The sequence below is a fragment of the Osmerus mordax genome, chromosome 24 (genome assembly GCF_038355195.1).
Source record: "Osmerus mordax isolate fOsmMor3 chromosome 24, fOsmMor3.pri, whole genome shotgun sequence".
In the NCBI taxonomy this organism is placed as follows: Eukaryota; Metazoa; Chordata; class Actinopteri; order Osmeriformes; family Osmeridae; genus Osmerus; species Osmerus mordax.
Window position 1 is genome coordinate 10,716,039 of NC_090073.1, and position 25,409 is coordinate 10,741,447.

At 49.7% G+C, this 25,409-nt stretch overlaps 3 protein-coding genes across 3 annotated transcripts; 1 reads left to right on the forward strand and 2 right to left on the reverse strand.

The window, feature by feature from the left end:
- Positions 1-259: 259 nt before the first annotated feature.
- LOC136932699 (AP-4 complex accessory subunit RUSC2-like) lies at positions 260-14,278 on the forward strand. The gene is made up of 13 exons (XM_067227917.1): positions 260-1,774; positions 2,210-2,732; positions 5,388-5,978; positions 6,526-6,696; positions 6,934-7,092; positions 7,639-7,715; positions 7,992-8,166; positions 8,349-8,454; positions 8,706-8,752; positions 8,990-9,903; positions 10,040-10,302; positions 10,634-10,801; positions 11,208-14,278. Exons 1-13 carry the CDS (start codon positions 260-262, stop codon positions 11,404-11,406), a joined length of 4,908 nt encoding a protein of 1,635 aa, XP_067084018.1. The 3' UTR covers positions 11,407-14,278.
- Positions 14,279-16,392: 2,114 nt separating this feature from the next.
- On the reverse strand, positions 16,393-19,024 carry LOC136932700 (C-C motif chemokine 19-like). The gene is made up of 5 exons (XM_067227918.1): positions 18,968-19,024; positions 18,813-18,884; positions 17,488-17,611; positions 17,292-17,406; positions 16,393-16,753 (listed from the first exon to the last, which is right to left on the reverse strand). The coding sequence occupies exons 2-5, from the start codon at positions 18,865-18,867 to the stop codon at positions 16,715-16,717; spliced, it is 333 nt and encodes a 110-aa protein (XP_067084019.1). The 5' UTR covers positions 18,868-18,884; positions 18,968-19,024; the 3' UTR covers positions 16,393-16,714.
- Positions 19,025-20,794: 1,770 nt separating this feature from the next.
- LOC136932701 (C-C motif chemokine 8-like) lies at positions 20,795-22,745 on the reverse strand. Its single transcript, XM_067227919.1, has 4 exons — positions 22,639-22,745; positions 21,943-22,066; positions 21,547-21,669; positions 20,795-21,368 (listed from the first exon to the last, which is right to left on the reverse strand). Exons 1-4 carry the CDS (start codon positions 22,697-22,699, stop codon positions 21,362-21,364), a joined length of 315 nt encoding a protein of 104 aa, XP_067084020.1. The 5' UTR covers positions 22,700-22,745; the 3' UTR covers positions 20,795-21,361.
- Positions 22,746-25,409: the final 2,664 nt, after the last annotated feature.

Here is a 25,409-nt window from a genome sequence, read left to right on the forward strand (position 1 = left end):
GGCCTCCGTCTGACCCTACAACCTCAACACCTCCTGGCCCTGCGCTACACCTCTCTCTCCCCCAGCCTCCCCTCACCTCTCCCCCAGCCTCCCCTCACCTCTCCCCCAGCCTCCCCTCACCTCTCCCCCAGCCTCCCCTCACCTCTCCCCCAGCCTCCCCTCACCTCTCCCCCAGCCCCCAGCCTCAGGCCCCTAGCCTCCCCCACCCCATCCCCAGTAGCCCACCAACAGCCTGCCAACCCAACCCCCGGGGAGGACCATGGACAGCCCCTCCAAGCTGTCCGGGGAGACCCTTATCGTGCACCACATCCCCCTGGTCCACTGCCAGGTGTCGGGGGGACGGCAGGGGGGCTGCGGGGGGTCGCTGCGGAGGAGCCACCCCTTCAGCCCCCCGGAGAACCTGGGCCTCAGCCGCACCACCTCCCTGCCCGAGAGAGACGTGCTGCAGAGGGAGGCGCTGCTCTACAGCAGCCTGGTCCACGCCTCCTGCCGGCCTGGAGGAGGAGGAGGGGGGAGGGGAGGGAGCACGGCCAGCGACGACTCCTCCTACACATCGTCCAACTCGGGGGATCAGCCAACCACGGCTCACACGCTGCCCAGGACAAAGCCCAGGAACCACGGCAACCGTCTCCGTCACAACCCCTTCCTGCTGAACACTGAGGACGACGAGGAGGAGGAGGAGGACGACGGAGACAACCTCAACGGTTACCTGGAGGACTCCTCTTTCCATCTCCACGGCAACGCCAACTCCACCCTCGACGACGGGGTACCCCCCTTCCACCTCCACGACCTGGGGTTCCCCCCCGAGCCCTTCCTGCTGCACGGCACTCTGGGAAAGCCCTGGGGGTCCAGCAGCCGGGAGTCTCTCAGCGGCACGACTTCCGACCTCTCTGCCCACCTGGAGACCCTGGACCTGCTGGGATTGGACAGCCAGCGTCGCCACGGCAGCAGCGGCTCCAACATGTCCATGGACTGCGGGGAGCAGGAGTGGGGCGAGGATGAGGAGGAGGAAGAGGAGGACCATCCCAAGACAGGTTCCTGCTCCTCCAGCTGCTCCGCGCCTCCCTGCTCCTGCAGACCCTCCCGGACGTGCCCCCAGCTGCCCCACTTCTCAGAGCCCTACTCAGACTGCCAGCTGGGCTATGGCAGCGACTCGTCCTGCAACAGCTCTGACGGCGTGCTGGTTAATTTCAGCGCCATCTTCAACAAGATGAACAACAGCGTCCCCGCCAAAGTAGCGCCTGGACCCTCCGCCAACCTCAACAGCTCCGCCCAGCACTCCTGTGTCTCAGAGCCGGGTGGGGGGCGGGGCAGCTGCCATGGGGGCGGGGCCTTCTACCTGGACCTCCACACCTCCCCCACCGACCCCCCCCAGCCCCAGCACGCCCCCTGCCCCTCCAACACCCTGCCCGTCTATCTCCAGGAGACCCCCACCTCCACCACCTCCCCCTGCACCTGCTCCGCGCAGCACCAGGGGCCCCTGGACCTGGACGACAACTGCAACTCCTACCAGAAGCTGGGGGAGGCGGGGCCCTGCCTGCAGAGCCAGGCCCGGCTGGTGGTGGCCACCCAGAACTACTACAAGCTGGTGACCTGTGACCTCTCGTCCCAGTCCTCGCCCAGTCCCGTGGCCTCGTCCGCCACCAGCTGCTCTGACGAGCACAGCAAGGAAAGCCCCACCCCCACAGAGTACTTCCTGTTCAGACACCAGGCCGAGGAGGGGGGCGGGGCCAGGGAGGAAGACCAGGAAGATGAGGACCGACAGTCACCGAAGGTAGGAGGAGACCGAGGGAGGTTCTAGGTGATTCTAAGCAGTGCTAGATTCCCTCAGTCGCTGTATGTTGTGTCAAAACAACACGGACAATCTCTTACCCCATATCAGGAGTAGGATATTCTGTTTCAGCTGTAATATTTCTATCTTGGCCCCAAATGTTCTTTCCACAAAGGAGAAAGAGAGGAAGTGAGGTGGGTGTGAGGAGACTTGGAATGTTCTATTGTGGTCAGAGGCGGGGGGGTGTATTCCTGGAGTTTCTGTTCAGTGTGCGTGGCTCAGCTGCTTGTGATGAGCCGGTGTGTGTTGACACAGTACTCTGACACATAAGGAACATAAATAGTACAGTCCTGAAACAGTACAGTAAATATACACAGTAGCTATGCAGTATGTTGTGTGATGCCTTATCCCATACCTGTTCTGTCTCTCTGTCCTCAGCGTGATGAAGAGGAGGAGGAGGAGGAGGAGGAAGTGAGCAGGGCAAAGCGAGACGTGGGCTTGGCCGGTAGTGCTCCAGCCCCAGGTGTGATCGAGGGTCAGGTGTACGTCAACATCTCCCCTCCCATTGGCTGCCGTGCCGACATCGGTGGCGGGGTCTCCGGGGGGCATACCCTTTCCCGTAGCTACGACCGTAGCCTGGCCCATGCCCCGCCCCCTGGGCTGGGCCCTCTGGAGCGCATGCTGAGCTGCCCCATGCGTCTGAGTGAGGGTGCCGGCCACGCCCTCGGCCAGGCCACGCCCACCAGGGTCACCTCCTTCGCCGAGATGGCCCGCTGCAAGCGCCGGACCGGAGCCTTGCTGAGGACAGACCCCCTGTCCGGCCCCCACGCCCCCTCCGCGGCTGAGCCCTCCCCCCCGGCGGAGCAGCTGGACCCTGGCTCCACCCCGCCCCCCTGCCCCCTCACACGCTGCTACAGCCAGGGGAGCACCGAGGCCCAGCAGACACGCTCCAGGACTGGAGGTAGGGAGGCAGACTGGAGGCAGGGAGGCAGACTGGAGGCAGGAGTACAGACTGGAGGCAGGAAGGCAGACTGGAGGCAGGAAGGCAGACTGGAGGAAGGGAGGCAGACTGGAGTCAGGAAGGCAGACTGGAGACAGGAAGGCAGACTGGAGGCAGGGAGGCAGACTGGAGGCAGGGAGGCAGACTGGAGGCAGGAGTACAGACTGGAGGCAGGAAGGCAGACTGGAGGCAGGGAGGCAGACTGGAGGCAGACTGGAGGCAGGAATACAGACTGGAGGCAGGAAGGCAGACTGGAGGCAGACTGGAGACAGGAGTACAGACTGGAGGCAAGAAGGCAGACTGGAGGCAGGAAGGCAGACTGGAGGCAGGGAGGCAGACTGGAGGCAGGAGTACAGACTGGAGGCAGGAAGGTAGACTGGAGGCAGGAAGGCAGACTGGAGGCAGGGAGGCAAAACAGGACTGATCAGGACCTAACCACCAGACTGGTATCACTAAACGACCCTAAAGGCTTGACTGCTATCAGTTTAAAATAAACGATCCAGGATTCTTTAAACCTGTCTTTCCATGAAGTCTCCTTTTAAATCAATGTCTCGTATTTAGTTCCCCATTTACTGTTTCTAGATAAAAGGTATTAAGACAGATAGGGATGATTTAATATTGAAGTACAATGTACAACGCACAGTAGTAATACTCCCTTCTAAGTTAAACAGACATGACTGAGCTGGCATTACTTTCTACTGATAGGATTAAGAAGTGTTTCCTTCCTGTGTTGTGGGAGGGTCAAAGGTGACTGTAGGAGGTTGATCATTAATAGCCTCTCGCTCCATGTTGAAGTCATACTGTGTATGTGCACCTCACACACACACACACACACACACACACACAGCTAGGACCAGAACCAGGTGAGGACACCCTAACAGGTGAACGAACTGCGTGTGTGAAAGTTTGTTTGTTTGTGTGTGTGTGTGTGTGTGTGTGAGGCGGATGGAGGGATGAAGGAGGGAGGTTTCAGTACTCTTAGGAAGAGGATGGTCTAAAGCGCTAGCCAGGTTCATCCATAGCATAGCTCTGATTTAAACACTTTGTAATCTAAGCACAACAAGACTTTATTTTGAAATGGAGTCGATACTTGCATGTGAGTTATTCAATAATCCTGGAATACAGTCTAGAATACAAGATGTTGGCTGTAAGGAGAAGTTAGGTAGGCAACTGTATACTGCAGGAATCCTTATTGCTCATTCTGCATTCCTGCATTGAAAGGCACATTGGTCTGGAGAGAAGCACTTGCTGGCTAATGATGTGGGTTGTGTTCGGGGTGAGCAGCCCTGAGGTGGCTAATCGATTCACCCATGAAATAGGAGAGGAGAGGAGGGGGAGAGAGAGAGAGAGAGAGAGGGTGGGAACAGCCGTGCATGTGTGTGAGTGTGTGGCGTACATGGGCGAGAGACATTCAGTCTGTGAGAGAGAGAGGTCTCTGAGAACAGTCCAGGGTGTGTTGGCTCTGCCTGTCACCCAGCTCAGCGCTGCCCCTGGTGGCTGACAGGGTCCATGCACCCAGCTCAGCGCTGCCCCTGGTGGCTGACAGGGTCCATGCACCCAGCTCAGCGCTGCCCCTGGTGGCTGACAGGGTCCATGCACCCAGCTCAGCGCTGCCCCTGGTGGCTGACAGGGTCCATGCACCCAGCTCAGCGCTGCCCCTGGTGGCTGACAGGGTCCATGCACCCAGCTCAGCGCTGCCCCTGGTGGCTGACAGGGTCCATGCACCCAGCTCAGCGCTGCCCCTGGTGGCTGACAGGGTCCATGCACCCAGCTCAGCGCTGCCCCTGGTGGCTGACAGGGTCCATGCACCCAGCTCAGTGCTGCCCCTGGTGGCTGACAGGGTCCACGCACCCAGCTCCAGTGACACTTATGAGCTGGCCAGGGGAGACAAACAGCTTGCGCAATGTCTCCGACGTCACACAGAAAAACACACTGAACACACACGTTCACACATGCCTACACACACTGACAGACTGAAACAGGCTCACACACACACACATTACAACCACAGAGAAGAGGCTCTTCTAGTGCGGCTGTTTCTGCAGTAGGACAGTGACGCAGTACCTGCAGGTGTATTCTCTGTGTGTGTGTCTGTCTGTGTGTGTGGGTGTGTGTGTGTGTTGGTCTGTCTGCCTGTCACAACACACCCTGTGTCTTACAGCGACTGTTTGTGATAATAACTGTTCACTGTTGAATCATGATGACGCATTTTCTGTTAGTGTGTTCTGGACAGGATTTATCTTCAACTTGGTGTTACTAATCTGCTTCTTTTTGAATGTTCATAATTCTGTCTGATTTGAAGGTTTAGGTTCTAAGAGGAGAATACTGTATGTGAATATACAGAGAGCTGGAGGATTGTTGAGAAGGGAGCTGTAAGAAAATGAAAAGACCTATTCTGACCTTCAGTGTCTTATTGTCTGTCTTCTGCTCTAATTCTCTGTCCTCTTCTCTCCTCCTTCCTCCATCCCTCTCTCCATCTGCCCCTTTATCTGTCACTGTCCTTCCAATTCTCCATTCCTCTTTCCTTTCTCTCTTTCATTACGTCCCTCTCTCTCTTCTCCCCTCCCTCTCTCTCTCCTCCCATTACTCCCTCTCTCCCTCCCTGTCTCCCTCCAGGCTCTCTGTCCTGTTCTCCAGACTGCTGCCCGGCTGTGGTGCGCTACAGCAAGGACCAGCGTCCCACCTCCCTCCCCATCCAGCCCTTCACCTTCCACCACCAGTTCTCCAGGCCCCAGCCCAAGCCCCTGCTGCCCCTGCTCACAGGCTACGTGTCTGGGATGCAGGCCCGCTCCGGCTCCGGGGGTTCTGGAGGTCCGGAGGGGGATGAGGTGGCCGACGAGCCCTCGGACAGTCCTCGCTGCTCGGGTGCGGTGGCGGTGGCCCCCCCTGGCTCGGTCCGGCCCTCTCCTCTGGGGAGTTACTCCCCCGTCCGCCTGCAGGGGGCGCCCAGCTCAGGGTCCTGCTCCACTTGCACCCCTAGCCCCCCACCCCCCACCTGCCTCTCCTGCCCCCGCTCCCCCCACGCCCAGACGGCCGCCTCCCTGCCCCCCACCCCTCCGCTGGGTGTGTCCCAGGCAGCGGTGCCCCCCTCTCTGCCCCCTGTCCAGGGGTACCAGCGGGGGGCGCTGCCCAGCACCTGCATCAGCCCTGGGGGGCCGCATGTGTCAAAACAGGCCGAGCACAGTCAAGGACCCCGCCAGCACCACGGTAGGTGTCCAGAGATGTGCATGACAGGGTGTGGTCGTGATCGTGATGGGGTGGCTGGTGACACAGTTGGTCTAGTTTTGTTTGTGGCACTCACACACAGACTCGCAGACACTGTACTTAAGAGTCATTGAACTGTTCGACGTACATGCGCACTCACACACACGCACACACACACACACACAGGCTAAGAGCCACACCCTTTCTTCTTTTCCTGCTGCTCTGATTGACTTCCTTCTTTACATTCCTGTTCTTCTTTCACTGACTCATCTTTGTCTCTCTGACTTTTTCACCACCTCTCCCTCCCTCCGACTTTCCCTCCCTCCATCTTACCATAAACCTCCTCCACCTCTCCCTCCCCCCCTCCACCTCTCCCTCCCTCCATCTTACCATAAACCTCTTCCTCCATCTCTCCTTATCTTCCCTGCCAACCCATCATTAAATCTCTTATCCTTCCCCCGCCTTTATCATGCTCCTTCTCCATTTCTATCCTTCCTGTTTGTCTTTCAATATTCACCCTATTCCTCCACCTCCTCCACCTCCTCCATAGCCCATCATCTCTCTCCCCAGGCTCTCAAATGGCGAGAGTATCGCCGTAGAAACCCTCTGGGGGTGGAGAGGGCAGGCCGCCTGGACCCCCACAGGGGAGGGGGCGGGACCAGGGCCCGCCACGCCCGCCGCAACGTGTTTGACTTCCCAGCAACCTCTAGCCGCTTCACTGGTGCTGATCTGCCCACTGTGTGTGTGTGTCTACGTGTGAAAGAGAGAGAGGCATTGCGGGGGTTGTAGAATGAGTGTGTTTGTGTGTGTGTGTTAGACTTCTTTAGTAATTAGTAATTTACTAGTAACTGGTCATTTGCTCACAGCTGCTGCTCTGTGAAATCATGTAAATGTTTGTGGATCTAGTTACTCATAATAAGTTACTCATGTGTGTGTATGTGCGTGTGTGTGTCTGCAGGGCCTTCAGTAAAGCAGCTGCAGCAGTACTACAGTGACTACCTGCCAGACTACTTCTCCCTGGCAGAGCGTCCCCCGGAGGAGTTCTGTCTATCCCCCGACGCCTCCTCCTCCTCCTCTTCCTCCTCCGAGATCTCTGTCGACCTGCAGCAGATGAGAGGTGTGTGTGTGTGTGTGTGTGTGAGCTGGTTCTGAGGGTCATGCTGGATGTATCCTGCATCAGCTGGGTGGTGTATCCAGCCTGGGGCCAGGATCACACGCTGGATCAGTCAAGAGAAGCAGAGAAGAAAGGATGGATTAGCATTGTCTGACGGGAGAGAAGATAGAGGGAGAGAGATTTAGAGAGAGGGAGAGAAAGAGAGGGAGAAGGAGAGAAAGAGAGAGAGGAGGGAGAGGTAGAAAAGGAGAGAGGGAGAGAAGGATATAGGGAGAGAGGGAGAGAAGGAGAGAGAGAAGAGGGAGATTACATTAGATGAAAGAGACCAGTGTTCCAGTTACCTCAGAGAGCTATTCACCTATCAGGGGCTTCTATCATAATCAACTTCCTTTTTACTCTCTCTCTCTCTCTCTCTCTCTCTCTCTCTCTCTCTCTCTCTCTCTCTCTCTCTCTCTCTCTCTCTCTCTCTCTCTCTCTTCCTCTCTCTCCCTCTCCCTTTCCCTCTCTCTCTCTCTCTCTCTCTCTCTCTCTCTCTCTCTCTCCCTCTAGGTTTGGTCAAAGCCATCAACACTGCCATAGATCTGATTGTTGATCACTTTGGGACAAGTCGTGATCCAGATGTCAAGGTATGTGCCTCTTACCTCCCTGTAGGAGAGCAGACTGTAGATGATGTATTCAATATATAATGTATATATAGATGATGTACATCTGTTTCAAAAGAGTATACTTCCTTCTTTCATCCTCTTCTCTCTTCCTCTCTCTCCTCCTCTCTCATCTCCTCTCTCCTCTCTCCTCCTCTTTCTCCTCATCTCTCCTCTCTCTCCTCCTCTCTCATCTCATCTCTCCTCCTGTCTCTTCTCTCCTCCTCTCTGTTCTCTCCTCTCTGCCCCCCACCCCCCCAGGCTAAGCTGGGGAACAGCTGGGTGAGTCCCAACGTGGGCCACCTCATCCTGAAGTACTTGTGTCCAGCCCTGCGGGGGGTTCTGCAGGACGGCCTCAAGCCCCACGTCCTGGACCTCATCATCGGCCAGCGTCGCAACCAGCCCTGGAGCCTGGTGGAGGCCTCCACACAGCTGGGTAGGGGGGGCTGGAGGTTGGGGTGGGGTGGATTGGAGTGAGGGGTATTACGTATAGTACTGACCTGACCTGACCTGACCTGACCTGTCTCTCTCTCTCTCTCTCTCTCTCTCTCTCTCTCTCTCTCTCTCTCTCTCTCTCTCTCTCTCTCTCTCTGTGTCTTTCTGTCTGTCTGTTCCCAGGCCCGTCCACGCGTGTGCTACACAGCTTGTTCTCTAAAGTGAGCCAGTACTCGGAGCTCACCAGCCACAGCATGAGGCTCAATGCCTTCATCTTCGGTCTCCTCAAGTGAGTCTGCCTTCTCTCCTCTCTCTCCTGCCTCCCTCTCTCTCCTGCCTCCCTCTCTCTCCTGCCTGCCTCTCTCTCCTGCCTGCCTCTCTCTCTCTACTCTTCTCAGAAGGCAACAATAAAAAAAGTTTTAAAAGGTCGAAGTTTATTCCTCCTGCTGACTCCTGTCTCCCGCTGTCTCCTTTCTCCTGCTGACTCCTGTCTCCCGCTGTCTCCTTTCTCCTGCTGACTCCTGTCTCCTGCTCTCTCAGCTTGAGGTCGCTGGAGTTCTGGTTCAACCATCTTCACACTCATGAAGGTAAACATCTGAAGCCTCCTGATTCCAAACCTTTCGTCTTTCCACATTAACATTGTATTTGGCAACACTTTACATTCAGGTTACAATACCTACCATGCAGCTACATAAGAATACCTATAGTAACTGTTGTGTAATACCTATAGTAACTGTTGTGTAATACCTATAGTAACTGTAACTTGTATGAAGCATCATGCTTGTTGGGTCGTGCTGTTGTTCATGCTGCTCTCCCCCGGTCAGACATCTTGGCGGTTCACTACCAGCCGTGGGGTTTCCTGCCACTGTCGCAGGGGCCGTGCCAACCGCTGTTCCAGGAACTGCTGCTCCTCCTGCAGCCCCTTTCGCTCCTCCCCTTCCACCTGGACTTCCTGTTTGAGCCCCACCTCCTGCAGAAGGGGCAGGAGCACCTGCGACGAAAGGAGTTGCTCTGCTCCGCCGACCAATCAGCTCGCTCCACCTTTCAGCTCATGAGGGGGTGGGGCACGCCCGTGGTCGAGGGGGAGGGGGTGGAATCTGGCGCCTGGAAGAGGAAGAGGGCAGAGCTGAGACGAGAGGGAACATGGCCAGGGATGGAGGGGGCGGGGAGCAGGATGGAGGGGGTGGGGCAGGGGGAGGGGCTTCCCAGAGAGGGAGGCGGGATGGACTCCATCGGGGCGGAACTTGGATGGAAGCAGCCAATGGTGGACATAGAGGAAGGGATCTCCACCTTGTGGAGGGAGAGAGGATCCGCGGGGCAGAGAGTGAAGGGAGTGGGTGGAGAGAGTCACCAGGACAACAGGGATGGAGAGAAGAAGAAGGAGAGAGAGGGGGTGGTGTCGGAGGAGGGCCGTCAGAAACAGGAGCGCCAGGCAGGATGGTGGTACCAGCTCATGCAGTCCTCCCAGGTCTACATTGACCAATCAGCAGAGGGGTCGAAGTTCACCCGGAGCGAGAAGAGGAAGAAGTCGGGCGAGAGGCGAGCCAGCCAACTCCCGCCCACGAGGGAGGGCGTGGTGGAGGGGGCGGAGTCCAGACCGGAAGGGGAGGAGCCCAGGAAGAGGAGCAGCAGCGCTGACTCGGTGGGGAGTAGAGGGAGGAGGGCGTGGATGGGAAGCCCTCCAGACTCCGTCCTCTGCCAGGAGAAGGAGAAGCTCCAGGGGCCCACAGGGGCCCAGGCCTCCGCCGCCCGGCCCCAGGACCAGGCCTCCGCCGCCCGGCCCCAGGCCCAGCCCTCCGCCGCCCCGGCCCCAGGACCAGGCCTCCGCCGCCCGGCCCCAGGACCAGGCCTCCGCCGCCCGGCCCCAGGACCAGGCCTCCGCCGCCCGGCCCCAGGACCAGGCCTCCGCCGCCCGGCCCCAGGACCAGCCCTCCGCCGCCCGGCCCCAGGCCCAGGCCTCCGCCGCCCGGCCCCAGGACCAGGCCTCCGCCGCCCGGCCCCAGGACCAGGCCTCCGCCGCCCGGCCCCAGGACCAGGCCCTCTCCCAGGGCATGCGCTGGGGAAGGCTGTTCGGCTCCAGCAGGGGCTCCTCGTCCAGAGCAGACGACTCCAGGCAAGCCAAGACTCAAAGAAGCAGGTGAGCTGGAAATACATATAAGGTGTATATGATGATATATATATAAGGTGTATATATATGATGATGAGATGATTCATTTATAAGGTGTAAATGATGTTGAGATGATTCATTTATAAGTCTCTTCAAAGTAACAGCATAGACTTAGTGTCTGCATGCTGTATAGCAAACTGCTAACCTTGCTCACAGATAGATGACATGCTATCAAATCTATTCATAGCATGATTTGAAGTTGTCTTTCAATGTAATTTACAATGACCAATACGTTTATCATTCATCCCAACACTGCTATATCAGAGAGAGTTTATTTCCTGGTTGTGTTTGTCCCTTCCAGGCTGCCATCCGGATGGCTGAGTCTGGACAGGTCTGTTCTGGACATGGTGGCCCAGACCGTGGGGGCGGGGTCAGGGAGGAGGGTGGAGCCTTCAGCCCCGCCCCTCGACAGCCAAGCTCCTCCCCTGCAGCCTCAGACAGCACAAGCTGTAGAGACCAAGTCTCCATGGTAACAAACAGGCTAACGTTAAGACACCCTCATACTGAGACTGATTGGTGCTGCTGTCAGAATGGAAGTCAAACGGAACTCTCTCTCTGTCTCTCTCTCCATATCTCATTTCCTCCCCCCCCCCCCTCTCTCTCTCTCTCTCTCTCTCTCTCTCTCTCTCTATCTCTCTCTCTCCATCTCTCCCTCCCCTCTCTCTCTCTCTCCATCTCTCTCTCTCTCCATCTCTCATTTCCTCCCCCCCCCTCTCTCTCTCTCTCTCTCTCTCTCTCTCTCTCTCCATCTCTCTCTCTCTCCATCTCTCCCTCCCCTCTCTCTCCATCTCCATCTCTCTCTCTCTCCATCTCTCCCTCCCCTCTCTCTCTCTCTCTCTCTCTCTCTCTCTCCATCTCTCCCTCCCTCCCCCCAGTGAGGTGAGGGCTCTGTGTCACCACATCGCCACAGAGCCAGGCCAGCTGAGCTTCCACAAGGGAGACGTCCTGCGCGTGCTGGCCCAGCCCGACTCCCACTGGCTGCTCTGCTCCCTGGGGGCCAGCCGTGGCCTGGTGCCCCTCATCTACGTGACGCTCCGCAGCCTGGGGGGGCCCCCCCACGGGGGCCCGCACTGAGGGGAGGGAGGAGGGAGGGGAGAGGACGAAGGGAACACGGAAGCGCCTGAGAGGGGAAGAGAAAGAGACATCAGGTCTGGATGATGTCGTTGCTGGATTCGAGACTCCTCCAGATGTTTAAGATGTTTGGGTGTGATGTGCTCTACTGCAGGATGATACTGGGACTTACAGACACATCTACACAGGAACGGGTCCACATAGGAGCGCATGCAGGCACGACAACACACTTGCACCTGTGAGGAGAGTTCCTCTCAAGCATGCACTCATCCAAAGAGATGATGCAAATACACACACACACACATGTGCACACACACACACACAAGACCTAGAAGACTCTGTGCACAGCTCTCAGAGGTCTCAAACTGTCCGTCAGATTCTTTTTGATAGAGCGATATAAAGCAAGGAACCATATTAAATGTATATAGTGTATATACATATATACACACACACCATACCTAGCTGTGCTTTATCATGCTGTGTATGCCAAGCCCTTCACCCGGCTGTGCCACAACAATGCTAAGCTAATGCTAAACATCCAGCATCGCAATCAGAAGGACAAACTGAGCAGGCAACTCTCGAGTCATTCATCCAGAGTTCTCCAAACCCTTTAGTCTAGTCTTAGGATGACAGTTGGTTTACATAAAAAAAGATAAATTCCAGTAGAGGTCATTGTAGATGTGTGATGAGGCCTGTATGGGTGTCTTAAGGGCCGTATGCTCTGTGGGACAACCAGACACGCTTTCAGCTCCTTTCATCTTCTCATCGTTGTTGCTCGTGCTTGTTGCCATGCCAACCGTTGGACGGACGATTTAGAAGTGGAACCTGTCTCTCCCTCCCTTCAGTTGCAGTGTTTGGGTGACTGCCAGGTTAAACCGACCAATCACAGGCAGAGGACTGTTGTGCATGTGAGGAGACAACATAGTTGTGGATTCCAGACTCCTCCCTTCTGCCCCCACAACCAAACCAAGACAGGCGGATCAGCTTTCAGCTGCAGTGGACCTGTGTATTTAATTCTGACATACATACTATACGTGCATATATGACTTACACATGTGGTGAGTTCTGTTTATTTATTGAAGAGTTCTATAATTTATTTAGATAAGCGTGTGAATGGTTGGGATGGATACAGAGGGAAGGATGTCTAATGAAAGCAAAATCGTTTTGGAGTTGTTTTACAGGTGTTAGGTTGAGGTATTTGACAGGTGTTTGGCGGTTGTGACCTGCCTTGTCCCTGTTAACGGCCATGACCCTGGGGTCACTTTCCCCCAGAGCTTCTACCAGACTCCTCAGGTGTATTTCTGGAAATAAAGAGTTTAAAGATGTTTTGTGGAAGCTGATGAGAACCCCAACCCGTTCTTCACTGGCTGTGTACCTGTGACGCCCAGGTTTGCTATGTGGCCTTAGGTTCAGACTGAGATGTACAGAAAATATACTGTAATGCTGGGAGCAATCCTAGATGATGACTATTGAGGGTCGTTACCAAAAGACTTTCCTAGTAATAATACACCACTTAACGGGTTAGCAAACGTTTCTTTGAGGTTTCATTGAGACGTTAATCTAGTCAGTAAGTTAAATATAATGACATTTGTTTTCCTTTTTCTTTTTTTTACTTTCTTTTTCATATAATTTTTAACATTGCCTCAACGTTAATGATGAACTGTAAATATGATTTATTTGAAAGGTTCATTTCTGTAAGAGAAGTATAGAGATTGTTAACATTAATGAAGCTATAAGTGTTTGCAAATGTTCCTTAATTTGACTGTTAGCATTGATGCTAACTTCCTGGAGGCAGGCCATGGTTTCCTTGGAGACGCTGAGAGAAGGTTCGCAGTCAGTAGTCTATGTATATGTAACTATGTTGGGACTGGATGAACTCACTCCTCCGTAGATATATACCGCCCACCCACACCATCGAACGGTTATCTTTTGTGTGGCGTAGCTGGTAAAGAGGTGTTTACGAGAGGTGATGGTTGCGGTCAGAGAATCAGAGGACTGGTTCGAATGCCAGAGTGAGGAAAGAAGTGATCTTGACCAGCAACGACATGCATCACGATGGACTGGGTCGCCGTTCTTCTTCCAGCACGTTCTGCTCTTCATGACATCCTCAGCTGCTGAAAAGTCACATAGAGAAACGAGTCAGAGAGAGAGAGATCATATGGGAGCTACTGATCGACGATTAAGAACAATTCAATTCCATTGGTTCAGATTGGTTTATTATTTTTCGCCATACTGCAGTGTCCTGCCAGACTCAATGTGTTGGCTGAAGATCTGTACAGTGAGCTTAGCTCAATCACATTCTCCCACAGTCATGGTTTGTTCAAAGGACAAGTCTACATAATCTATATTTGTGCAGTTGTAGCAAGGGGTCTCTCTCTGTCTGTCTCTGTTTCTCTCTGTCTCTCTCTGTCTCTCTCTGTCTCTCTGTCTCTCCTAGTCTCTCTCTGTTTCTCTCTGTTTCTCTCTGTCTCTCTCTGTCTGTCTCTGTTTCTCTCTGTCTCTCCTAGTCTCTCTCTGTCTCTCTCTGTCTCTCTCTGTCTGTCTCTGTCTCTCTCTGTTTCTCTCCTAGTCTCTCTCTGTCTCTCTCTGTCTCTCTCTGTCTCTCTCTGTCTGTCTCTGTCTCTCTGTTTCTCTCTGTCTCTCCTAGTCTCTCTCTGTTTCTCTCTGTCTCTCTCTGTCTGTCTGTCTCTGTCTCTCTCTGTTTCTCTCTGTCTCTCCTAGTCTCTCTCTGTCTCTCCTAGTCTGACTCTGCTCCTGCTTGTACAGTACCTGTAGCAGAAGTGGCTCTGCTGCCCTCTGTGTGTCCATGCTTTATGACCTGTATGACATTATCAACCTACTATGGATATTATTAACAATAACAAAGTGCTCTTGTGATCACAGTTCAAACGACTCCCTCGTCTATTACCCTCAGAACATCTTGTATTGATATGCTGCTGTCATTGTTTCCTGTCACATGTCCTTCACTGTTTCCTGTCACATGTCCCTGTTCCTGAAGAGCAGCATGGAAGTCAATATCAAACCCTACTGGGTGCATAGTGGATGCTTGTCTCCATGGATACACAGTGAAGTCTGTGATTTAGATGACGTTACAAAAGCATGTGTTTTCCCAGGATTATGACATCAGCAAATGACATCACAAAGCTCAAAGACCACAGATTGATGAAGGGAAACAAGTCTTCATTCGGCCACTAGATGGGGATGATGCTCCTAACTAGCGCTCATGGTTAGCTAGAGGTCAGGATGGTGGTTCTGGATCTTGGTGACCCCTAGTCTTGGTGACCCCTAGTCTTGGTGACCCCTAGACCCCAGGAACACGAACTCTGCTCAGGGGTATGGGTGCTGACTGGAGGGAGAAGCACTGCACATCATTTGGTGGAGTGACACATGGAAATGTTCAAACAGTAAGTATCTCATAAATGGTATATACTGTATATGAACAGACAAAATAGTGATTTTAGACTCATAATTCACTAATAATTCATACTGAGTGTTTTAATGAATACTAAATGTAACAGATATAGCTGCCCTCCAGCCAGCCACGCACAAACCTGGAAAACCCTTTCCCTTAACGAAAAGGAAACCCCAGAACTGTTTGAGGTGCACCTTCTCAGCCCTGAAGCCGTGCTCAGTGGTCCTGCTTTTCCCATGGTAACTTCCTTGTCTACAGCAAGGGAGTTTTTTTCAGTTCAGTTTCAGTCTTCCGTTCACGTTTCCAGTTAACCGTTTTCAGTGTGACGGAAAGCAGGGAGTGAGAAAGCGTGCATGCAGGCCCTCGCTTGTGTCTCCAGTGAGCTGCCAGGGTGAGAAAGCGTGCATGCAGGCCCTCGCTTGTGTCTCCAGTGAGCTGCCAGGGTGAGAAAGCGTGCATGCAGGCCCTCGCTTGTGTCTCCAGTGAGCTGCCAGGGTGCCCCAGGAGGGCTTTTTGAGCCTTGGTTTATACCCCGTATAAACCCTTCAAGCACAACAGGTACTTCTGCCTTGTGTCAACTACTTGTCAGGGCTGGTTACAGCTTACAGGTTACATAAACAGGAGGTCACATCTAAGAGATTCCACACCCAGTCTGTTACAGTCGGTATCAGATAATATAAGAGGATTTTTCTCAAGTTAATCGGGACTTCCCAGGGCCCGTAGCAGTTTGCACAAATATGCAGTCAGTTGCTCAATGTGTTCCTGTAAATTGTAAGGTTTCCGAGAAGACTTCCCTATACATGGCTGGGAGAGAGTGCGTCCGCTGACATTCATTCACCATGTCTGGTGATTCACCTGGTGAATGAATGTCAGCAAAACAGCGCCAGAAACCTCCATACTGGTTATCATGGGCGTTGTTTTAACAATTTACTTTATCAGTCAGTGCATTCATTTAGATTGATAATCCCGTAAAAATGTGTGCGCTCACATTAACTATTGATGTCCCTGCCAAAGCTGATATCAAACTTGCGTCCCTGAACTGTTGTATAGTGGGTTAAGCAAGGAGAGTTTCTATAGCCTACTAGTGCATTGTGCGCAGCAAGCTTGAAAGATAAAAAAGGGATATGAATAGGGGCCTGTGCCCCAGTACAGTTTTATGTCTAACAACGCCTCTGCTGGTTATAGTTCTTATTACCGCCGTGCAAATGTGGAGCATCACTGTTGATATTTACACTCATTCGTTGACATTCACATTCACTTCCACTTTATCTCCATCAAAAGATCATCTGTCAACATCTCTCCCTCCCTCTGTCTTTTTCTCTCCTTCACTCACAGTCAACTCTGTCTGTTTTTTTTATATCTGTCTCTCAACAACACTCTCTACCTCCTTCCTTTTTCCACAGAAGTTACCAGTAAGCTTATCAGCACACATCTGTGTGAAAACAGAACACAAGTACTTCTTCCTTAATCTACTATTTAGTGCTACCACAAGGGAAAGTTTTTGCACCACCTCTCCTTTACTTGAGAATATGGTTTACCCCCCCCCCCCCACACACACACCGAGGACACAAGGATAATTGATTTTAAATTAATCTCTTTATTGAAAGGTTCTGTTAAAAAAATACAATTTGACAAATGTAACAAAACAGTAAAAAGTAAAAGAAATCTGTTCTAATGGAATTTGTTATTAGCTGCCCATAATGGTGTCCTATATTGTCCTGCCTCTGACGATAACTGCTAGATGTATATCTGTACTTCTAAGTAACAACATGGACTCGTGTCAGATCAGGAACAGACGGAAAGTGCTTCAGTGGTGAAGAAGAAGAATCACATTTTAGATCTTATTCTGTCGGCTGTCTGAGTCAGAATGCTCCTCTATCATCGACCAGGACGCCGAGCTCAGACTGCCTGTGGCTTCAAACCTCTGCAGCGTTTACCCTGCACACACACACACACACACACACACACACACACACACACACACACACACACACACAGCAGAGGTTAGGATAACAGTAGTATTTTAGAACATGCTAGATACCATTATGTAAATATCATGTTGTTGATACAGGTATTACATTACATTTAGTCATTTAGCAGACGCTCTTATCCAGAGCGACATGGTAGTTATGAAACTTTAAATGTTGTCCACAACTGTCAATTTCTCTTAACAACAGTTTTCTGTTCCGTTATATTGTGGTTCCATGTTGTTGTGTGGTTTTGCAATTACACATTGAGTTTCTCTGGAAGGTTCATCTTTGTTTAAACTACTGAGTCACAAACTCTTCCTCATGATGATTCAACTATGTTTGTGGCTTTTGAGGTCTGAGGCTAGACAGTGATGACGTGTTTGAGGTTTGTGGGATTTATATGGAATCTTGAATGAAAATTGATTTTTGGGATGTAATCTTGGATTAAATGAAGGTGTCTTCCTGGTTTTGCTCGTGAGCAGTGAGGTCAAGGGTCGTAGGTTTACCTGGAAGTTGCTGCTCCGACACTTCTTGGTCAGGTGGTCCACATGGTTGATGAGGTCTCTGACCCAGGGCTGGCCAGGTGTGGCACACAGGAAGCGGTTCTTCTTGGTCACAAAGCTACAAACACAACCAGCCAGTCACAGTCTGCTTGGGCGATGTTCTCATGTTAAACATGCACCAACCCCACAAGGTCCTTACATGACTGCGTCCAGCGAGCAGCCCTGGCCTAGGTGCTGGTGCTGGTAGCTTCTGACCAGCTGTCTGGGGATCTCACGGTCGCTCACCTTCAGACAGCAGTCCACCACCATCTGGCCCTGAGTCACTGAGAGGGAGGGAGGAAGAGGGAGGGAGAGAGAGGGAGCGAGAGATTGAGAGGGTGAGAGGGAGAGGAGAGAGAGAGAGAGAGAGAGAGAGAGAGAGAGAGGGAGGGAGAGGGAGAGAGGGAGGGAGAGGGAGAGAGGGAGAGAGAGAGAGAGGGAGAGAGAGAGAGAGAGAGAGAGAGAGAGAGAGAGAGAGAGAGAGAGAGAGAGAGAGAGAGAGAGAGAGAGAGAGAGAGAGAGAGAGAGAGAGAGAGAGAGAGAGATGCAGGGCAAGGAGAGATGATGAAATTATGCTTAATTTTGACATGCGTGGAGCTGGTGAAGGAAAGATCTCAGAGGTTAGTGAAGGGTCACACCTCGCACTCGGTTTGTTCACCTGCAACAAAAGACTGTCAGCACTCACAGTGAAAGGAACTGAATCTCTTGTGTTGGGTGTCCCAATCCTGACACATGACGTGACTGAGAACTGTGTTGTTTACTAAAACTAGATATGCAATACTCCCTCTGCCTAATCTGTTGGCACACACACTCACACAGACAAACTCTCAAACACACACAAAGTGGAGGATAACACACAGGCATTATGGACAGACATTATTACACATGTACATACATATTTCATAAACGCTTAACTGCAGTGGAGTTGTAGTGAGGTACTAAGCGATCATGTTCATGTTGACAGAACAGAAAAGAATCAATAATGCATTCAGTCTGTCTGGGGCTTTCCCAGAACACTGGAGTTAACCTGTAACCTTTATAACACTGCAGTGAGTTGCACCACGGATTGTTACATAACACACCCACACACATCTACAAGCACACACATACATACATATACACATACACATAATCACTTTGTAATGCCCACACACAGAATATTACTGAATAGTGACAAAACTAAATCTGTCTTGTTTGCCTGCCTGCCTGCCTGCCTGCCTGCCTGCCTGTCTGCCTGCCTGCCTGCCTGCCTGTCTGCCTGCCTGCCTGCCTGCCTGCCTGCCTGTCTGCCTGTCTGTCTGATCTGCCTCCTGATCTGCATCCTCATTCATGCATGGTTGTTCAAACAGTATGATACTTCAAACAGTATAATTTCAATCAACTATCATTTCACAGTTTGACATAATTACAAGATTATCATCATTACATTTGACAACGCAATGCAGTGTACCACATAAAGTACCCATGTTTGACATCAACACTCACCAGTTAGGAAGCAGAAGAGGAGGCCACAGAATAGGAGTTTGTACACAGCAGCCATGACTAGTAACTGATAACCTGTAAAGAGAGATTTCAGTTACTGTTTGTGGGTAAGAAGACGTCTTTCCTTCTACAACGGCACAACAGTGACCTCTGCTCACTTGAGTGTGTGTCCTTGGTTGTCTGAGCTTGGTGATGCTGCTGGACTCTGCTTCGGACTCCCCTCACACACACACTTTATATGTGGTCTAGGTTTCAGTTTGACTCACCCCCCTCAGACATTGGATACCTATTTACTTCCCTTAGGACAAAACAACTGGGGGAATTCCATCTTTGTTGTTTGTTAGTTTTTTTAGATAAGTTATTTCATCATTAGATTCTTTACCGACATGTTTGCATGTAAAACTATTTATCATGTTCTTAGCATTCAGCAATGGTCGTAGAAGTCATGAAAGATAGATTTGTTTGTTTCATTCAGAGATTAAATCCTTCTATCTGGTATTTGATTTCTATATTTTTTGTGTGCAAATGACATAAAAAAGTTCCTCGAGTGTGTGGTATTGTTTTACAGTGTGCATGGTTTTTGAGCACAGTCAATTCATATTTTCTTTGGAAGGAGCATCAAATCAGGAAGTTATCTTGCTGTGCAGAGCCCATATCGTATTTATGTTCCCTAAAAAAATATTACTCAAGAGTCAAGAAGTGTGTTTGTGAGAGTATGTGAAACGTCTTGTGATGGCACGCAGGAAAGTCAGCGATACACTTCATTATTAGTCATTATTACAGTCGGTTATCCAGTCTTGAGGTTTCAGAAATCTCAATAGGAAGCACCTCTTTAGTGAGAAAAAGTTTTCATATCAATGGAAACCTTTTGTAGTACACAGTGAAAACCCACAGCATTCATCCCTTTGATGAGAATAGCAATGCCTTTTTAGTCAGTAGTTGAAATATAACTTGTTTTCTTATCAGGAGTAATATGAATATATACACATTCACTATTTGCATCTATCAAGATAGACTGTAACAGCATATAATGAATCAGATTTGACCACAGAGGTGTGTGTTTGCCTTACAACTAAAGTTTCGTTTTCATGGAAATGGTTTTCTGATGTGTTTCTCCTCAGCCACAGTCAGAATTCCCCTGATCTTGCTGACCTTGCTGCTCTTTTTGGAAACAGAACGAGAAGAGGACAAACCAGACACTCTGCTACTGAGCAGAATTTGTTGGCACCAGGCCACAGTGTAATGTCAAACTCCACAGTGAGAGTGACTGTGAGACAGAAACAGGAATGTGATGGTCTCCGACCCTGACCTCAGCTGTACTGACCTCTACAGGATGCAGAATGACCTTCACATCCCTTAAGGACAAAGCCCTGGGGACTGGAACAAGTCTGGTCCATAACTGATGAGAAACACATGCACCCTTCATGGTAAGGTGATGTGCGTGAAAGTGCTTATTGGACTTTAGGGGGAAAGGGAAATTGTGAAATATTTAGTTTAAATGGTAATAGGAGATTAGATTTTGTGTGTCTAGGCCTAGATGTGCCTGTTCAAATTATTTATTCCTGTGAATGTAGGAATTATTTAACAAGTTTTTTTCTTTTTCATTTTTCTTCTTGTAGAGTTGTAGTTTAGAAAGGGGTTCAAAAGCTTTCAAGCATGTGAGACAGTGTACTGTTTGTGAAACGTGCAGTAGCGTGCAAACGTGAGGTAGCACATGCCTGATTAACCTGTTTCTGACTTTTTATTGTGTCTCGTGCAATGTTTGTCACATTTTACATTTTATTAATTTGTTCTTGTCTAAAGAATCCTGAAAATATCAAACTAAATGAGTGTATCAATATAATTATGTTTTTATTATGTGATTATTCTGAATAATGTGACAAAATGTGGCAGTTCAGTAATGTGCTGATGATGTAGTGTGAGTGGGTCATATAGAGAGCAGAAACACAGAAATTATAGATTTGATAATGACATTTTATGTCCAAAGTTACTTGAAATGTACATTTTGAATGCTTTACATAAACACATATTACAATATTACTAATTGTATAGTTACATTTACATTTAGCAGACGCTCTTATCCAGAGCGACTTACAGTAAGTACAGGGACATTCTCCCCGAGGCAAGTAGGGTGAAGTGCCTTGCCCAAGGACACAACGTCATTTTGCACAGCCGGAGAATCGAACTGGCAACCTTCAGATTACTAGCCCGCTTCCCTAACCGCTCAACCACCTGACTCCCTGCACATATAGTGCAACTATACAAAAACAAAGCTTATCATTGGTGAATAAAAAAGAACAACAAAGTACTCATGCTTGTATATTGACATGGCCAAGTGCAAACTAGCAAACCAGAAAAAAAAAGATTTCGGCATAAAACCATATTCTAAAACCTTGTTTACCATATAACTTTTGCAACCTATATGAATTCACTGTCATGATAAAGGTGAAATGATTTGAAATCTTCAATCGTCAAGGGGTTCCTGATGGATGAACTTGTTCTGATGCTCCCCTCCCTGCTCTCCTCTCCTCCTGTGTTTAAACCAGTTCTGTTCAGGTTCTGGAAAACAGGAAGACAGGCATAAATAAAACACCTCAAAATTGGGCAAATCAGAAGATAAGTTTAACTACTCAAGTAGAATAAATAACAACAGGTAGTTCCAATGAGAAGAAGGAACTGATGAACGGATTGCAATCCCAGCAGTGTTTGTTAAGAATCAGTAGATGTTGATGTTTACCTGTCATGTTGAGCTGCAGAAGCCCCCTGATGTCTCCGGTCCACGAGGGAGATGTAGCCTGCCACCCACCTGCTCTGGCTGGGGTGAGGGGTGCACAGTCTCAGACCATTCTTTGTGATGAACCTGGAAACGCCCCAAAACAGATAATAATCAGAATCAGAATAAAGTTTAATCGTCAAGTAAGTGTACAAAAACAAGGAATTTACTGCGGTGGGAAATGATAACATATTTATTTAGCAGAATCTTTAATACTGCGTCCGCTTATTATTATTATTATTATTCATAATCTAAAGCGACGTACAGTGGAGGGAGATTTGAACCTGAGACCAGGCCGCATGTAAATAACATGAATTTCCTATGAAGCGGGATTTTCGGTTTGCATGGATTGGCACTCACACAGTGGCATCGATCTGACAGCCCTTGTCTGTAGTCTGGAGCAGGTAGGCCTGGACCCTGATGCGACGATTGAAGGGGATGTCTGTGGTGGTCAGACAGCAGTCCACAGGCACGTCAGAGAAAGCTGGGGAGACAGGAGGGTTAGATATGATTAGGGACGGATGGAGACAAGACACCACTGTGACCAGGAGGAGGAGGAGGTGGAGGAGGAGGAGGAGGAGGGGGACAAGGAGGAGGAGGAGGAGGAGGAGGAGGAGGAGAGAGAGAGAGAGAGAGAGAGAGAGAGAGAGAGAGAGAGAGAGAGAGAGACAGAGAGAGAGAGAGAGAGAGAGAGAGAGAGAGAGAGAGAGAGAGAGAGAGAGAGAGAGAGAGAGAGAAAACAACATGACATTTCAAGCTATTCTCCTCCAGTTGATTTACAGTTGCTCGTAAGACACAGGACCTCTGTGTGCCAAATGGAGTTTAGAAACACGGGGAATAACACCCGTTTACAAGAAATCCTCCATCACTGGAACAGTTGCTTGGACTGGACTTCCTAGAGATTTCCTGTGGTCATGAGTTATGGGACATGCTAATACTCAAACTGTTTCATACTGAAATGTGGGTAATATTTATCCCACAACGAAAACATAAAATCCCCTCAACTAGTTTCAGCATTAGCTATGGTCTACCTGAAGTGTGAGGTGTTTGTCTTACCTGCTGTGTAACTCATGCAGACGATCGCAGCGAGGAGGAGGAACGCCAGTCCAGATGCCATGGTGAGCTCGAGGGTGTAGATGTTTCAGGTGAAGGTATGTTTGTTTAAGGAAGATGATGTGAGCCCAAGTGAGGATGCTCAGGTGTTTATATACACACACCTGGACTTTCACTTTCATTCTTATCCGAAATAGGTGAGACTCCACCTCCTGCATCTCGTAAACTAAAACAATTACCTCCACCCCCACCTCTCCACCCCCACCTCTCCACCCCAACATCTCAATTTTCCACCTTCTTCTCGATGTCTTGTTTCAACACGTTTCTCCTTTTTTTTCTTTGACCTCGTATCTGATTAAACATTCACGGAGAGTGAGAAGGTGAAAGCACTGTACATACATTGGATTGTTTTGGCTCTATAAAAATGGAAGCTGCATTCTTGGTTGTGTGATGCTTGAGACAAGTATCTTTCACATAGGTCCATGACAGATCTTTATCTTCCATATTTCGCAGCACTACTGAAAATGTTAAAGATTTTCCCAAAGGTGACATTTTTCCCTTCTGCTGTTGTCTTGAGTTGTGTGTCCATCATTTGATGTGAAGGTGCCTCTAAAGGTGCCAAACTATTCATCACAACAAATGTAATTTCCCTTCTTAAGTTTATAGGGAAGCGATTCTTCCCCATTTCGATGTATTCTCTCAGGAAACAGGAACCAGAGAACCATGTCCACTGCACAGTGTGGCTGATTAGCTAATACAGAAACATTATCTGACTGCTGTCATGGAGGTGTTGTTGATGCAATGTAGTATTCATTTGAGTATTCTGAGTAAGACGTTAGTACTGTCTGATAAGTGAAATGAAATCCTTACCTGACAAACATGCTGCTAGTTGTCCTTAATATTTCCTTCAACAACACAGGCCTATCTTCAAAGACCCAGACACAGTGGAAACCAGCTAAATTCTACCTGTTTTGCATTCTGCTAATTGTAGTTTAAATTGTTTTGCATATGTGTATACATGTTTTTTATTTGGGTTAAAAGCTCTGTCAGAGACCAGACCAGAAGAGACCAGACCAGAGCAGACCAGACCAGGCCAGAGCAGACCAGGCCAGACCAGAGCAGACCAGACCAGGTCAGATCAGATCAGACCAGGTCAGAGCAGGTCAGAGCAGAGCAGACCAGAGCAGACCAGAGCAAGCCAGAGCAGACCAGAGCAGACCAGACACGGCCTGAAGCTTCAACTGCAACAGGAGAGAAGTGGCACAGGGAGGGAGATCGTTTGGTTCTGAATGTTTGGTGGCTAATGTTGCAGAGCTGGCTTCAACTGTGAGATTTAGACACAAAGACAAGATTAAGAATCTCGGTGTGCTTGATGTTCTGTAGCTGGGCTTGTTTCCGATCACCTTTAAGTACAAGCTTACAAACATTATGATTAATCGCTTCAAATCACAAAGACCCTTGTCTGCAAGTCCTTTCAGCAGGACATGAACTGTTGATAGAGACTTTCAGCCCAAATGATGTCTATTATTTAGCTCACATAAATACTTATACAGACATAAACCTTGTTTTAAATAGTGAAAATTACAGCTTGAATTCCATGCTGGAGTATTGAAACGGCCCCATTTCCAGTAATACAAGTCCCTCCACACCACACGCACACACACTTTTTATGAGATTTGAAATGGCTCTACAGTAAATGCTTTAGCATGAACAATCATTTTTCAACCAGGCATGTAATATATTTACAATAACTTTTTACACTACGTAACACGGTCTGGGTACCGACTTTATTGCACAAGTCTGAACATCATTGTCAACCTACCCCACCTACCACACTGCCAGGAAGACAGCATCCTGGAACAAGATGACATCACTCCCTGGGGGGACGAGAGAGGGCATGTTTTCTCAAGCATGTATGTGTGTGCGTCTGTGTCTGTGAGTGTGTGTGTGTGTGTGTGCGTCTGTGTCTGTGAGTGTGTGTGTGTGCGTCTGTGTCTGTGAGTGTGTGTGTGTGCGTCTGTGTCTGTGAGCGTGTGTGTGTGTGTGCGTCTGTGTCTGTGAGTGTGTGTGTGTGTGTGCGTCTGTGTCTGTGAGTGTGTGTATGTGTATTATGTGTATGTGAATTAGATATACAGGTACATTCAAAGAAATACATATGTACAAATGTGTTGAGTTGATTTTCTCGGAACTTTGTTGTTTGACATGCAGTGATGACGAAATGTGCTTAATGAACTGTGTTTTTTTTTCTTTGTTTATTTTTGCCTATTGTATTATCAAGCACTTCCAGTAATCTGTTCTTTACGCTCGGGAGAGTAACAACTGAGTGCCAAATTTCAGGAAAACGAAAGTTTGAACTACCCACATGTGACTGGATATATGTATGTGTGTGTGTATGTGTAAGTGTGTGTTCTGAGGTCTAAAAGAGTAGATTTGAGTACATGAAAGGTGTGAATATGACCTTTTTTATATAATTTACTTGGTCAATGTAAATGTCACTATTCATGTATGTATGATGTATTATGTATTTTAGTTAAGATCAGCCTGCCCAGAGACTACGGGTGAAAATTAGCTCTTGAGCTAAAGCCTGGTACTATGCATCTCTCCTCTTGAGGTTAATGTTTATTGTACGCTGTCCCTGTTTCTTTAAATAAATAAATAAAATAAATAAACTGAGGCCAACTGCTGTTTGACTCCCACTCAAAATGACATGTCTGTGTGTTTTACGAGGGTTAGGGTCATCCTAACCCCCCCCCCAAAAAAAAAATTTTGGTTCT

What these genes read in the sequence shown, in the direction of transcription:
- LOC136932699 (XM_067227917.1), top strand. Translation starts at nt 260, where the DNA reads ATGGACAGCCCCTCCAAGCTGTCCGGGGAGACCCTTATCGTGCACCAC. An exon ending in CGACCTGCAGCAGATGAGAG is followed by an intron (nt 7,093 to 7,638) that starts GTGTGTGTGTGT and finishes CTCTCCCTCTAG; the next exon opens with GTTTGGTCAAAGCCATCAAC. An exon ending in AGGGGCCCACAGGGGCCCAG is followed by an intron (nt 9,904 to 10,039) that starts GCCTCCGCCGCC and finishes CCCCAGGACCAG; the next exon opens with GCCTCCGCCGCCCGGCCCCA.
- LOC136932700 (XM_067227918.1), bottom strand. Translation starts at nt 18,867, where the DNA reads ATGGCTGCTGTGTACAAACTCCTATTCTGTGGCCTCCTCTTCTGCTTC. An exon ending in CCTCTTCTGCTTCCTAACTG is followed by an intron (nt 17,612 to 18,812) that starts GTGAGTGTTGAT and finishes CCTCCCTCTCAG; the next exon opens with TGACTCAGGGCCAGATGGTG. An exon ending in GTCGGAGCAGCAACTTCCAG is followed by an intron (nt 16,754 to 17,291) that starts GTAAACCTACGA and finishes GTGTGTGTGCAG; the next exon opens with GGTAAACGCTGCAGAGGTTT.
- LOC136932701 (XM_067227919.1), bottom strand. Translation starts at nt 22,699, where the DNA reads ATGGCATCTGGACTGGCGTTCCTCCTCCTCGCTGCGATCGTCTGCATG. An exon ending in CTGCATGAGTTACACAGCAG is followed by an intron (nt 22,067 to 22,638) that starts GTAAGACAAACA and finishes CTGTCTCCCCAG; the next exon opens with CTTTCTCTGACGTGCCTGTG. An exon ending in TGTCAGATCGATGCCACTGT is followed by an intron (nt 21,670 to 21,942) that starts GTGAGTGCCAAT and finishes GGGCGTTTCCAG; the next exon opens with GTTCATCACAAAGAATGGTC.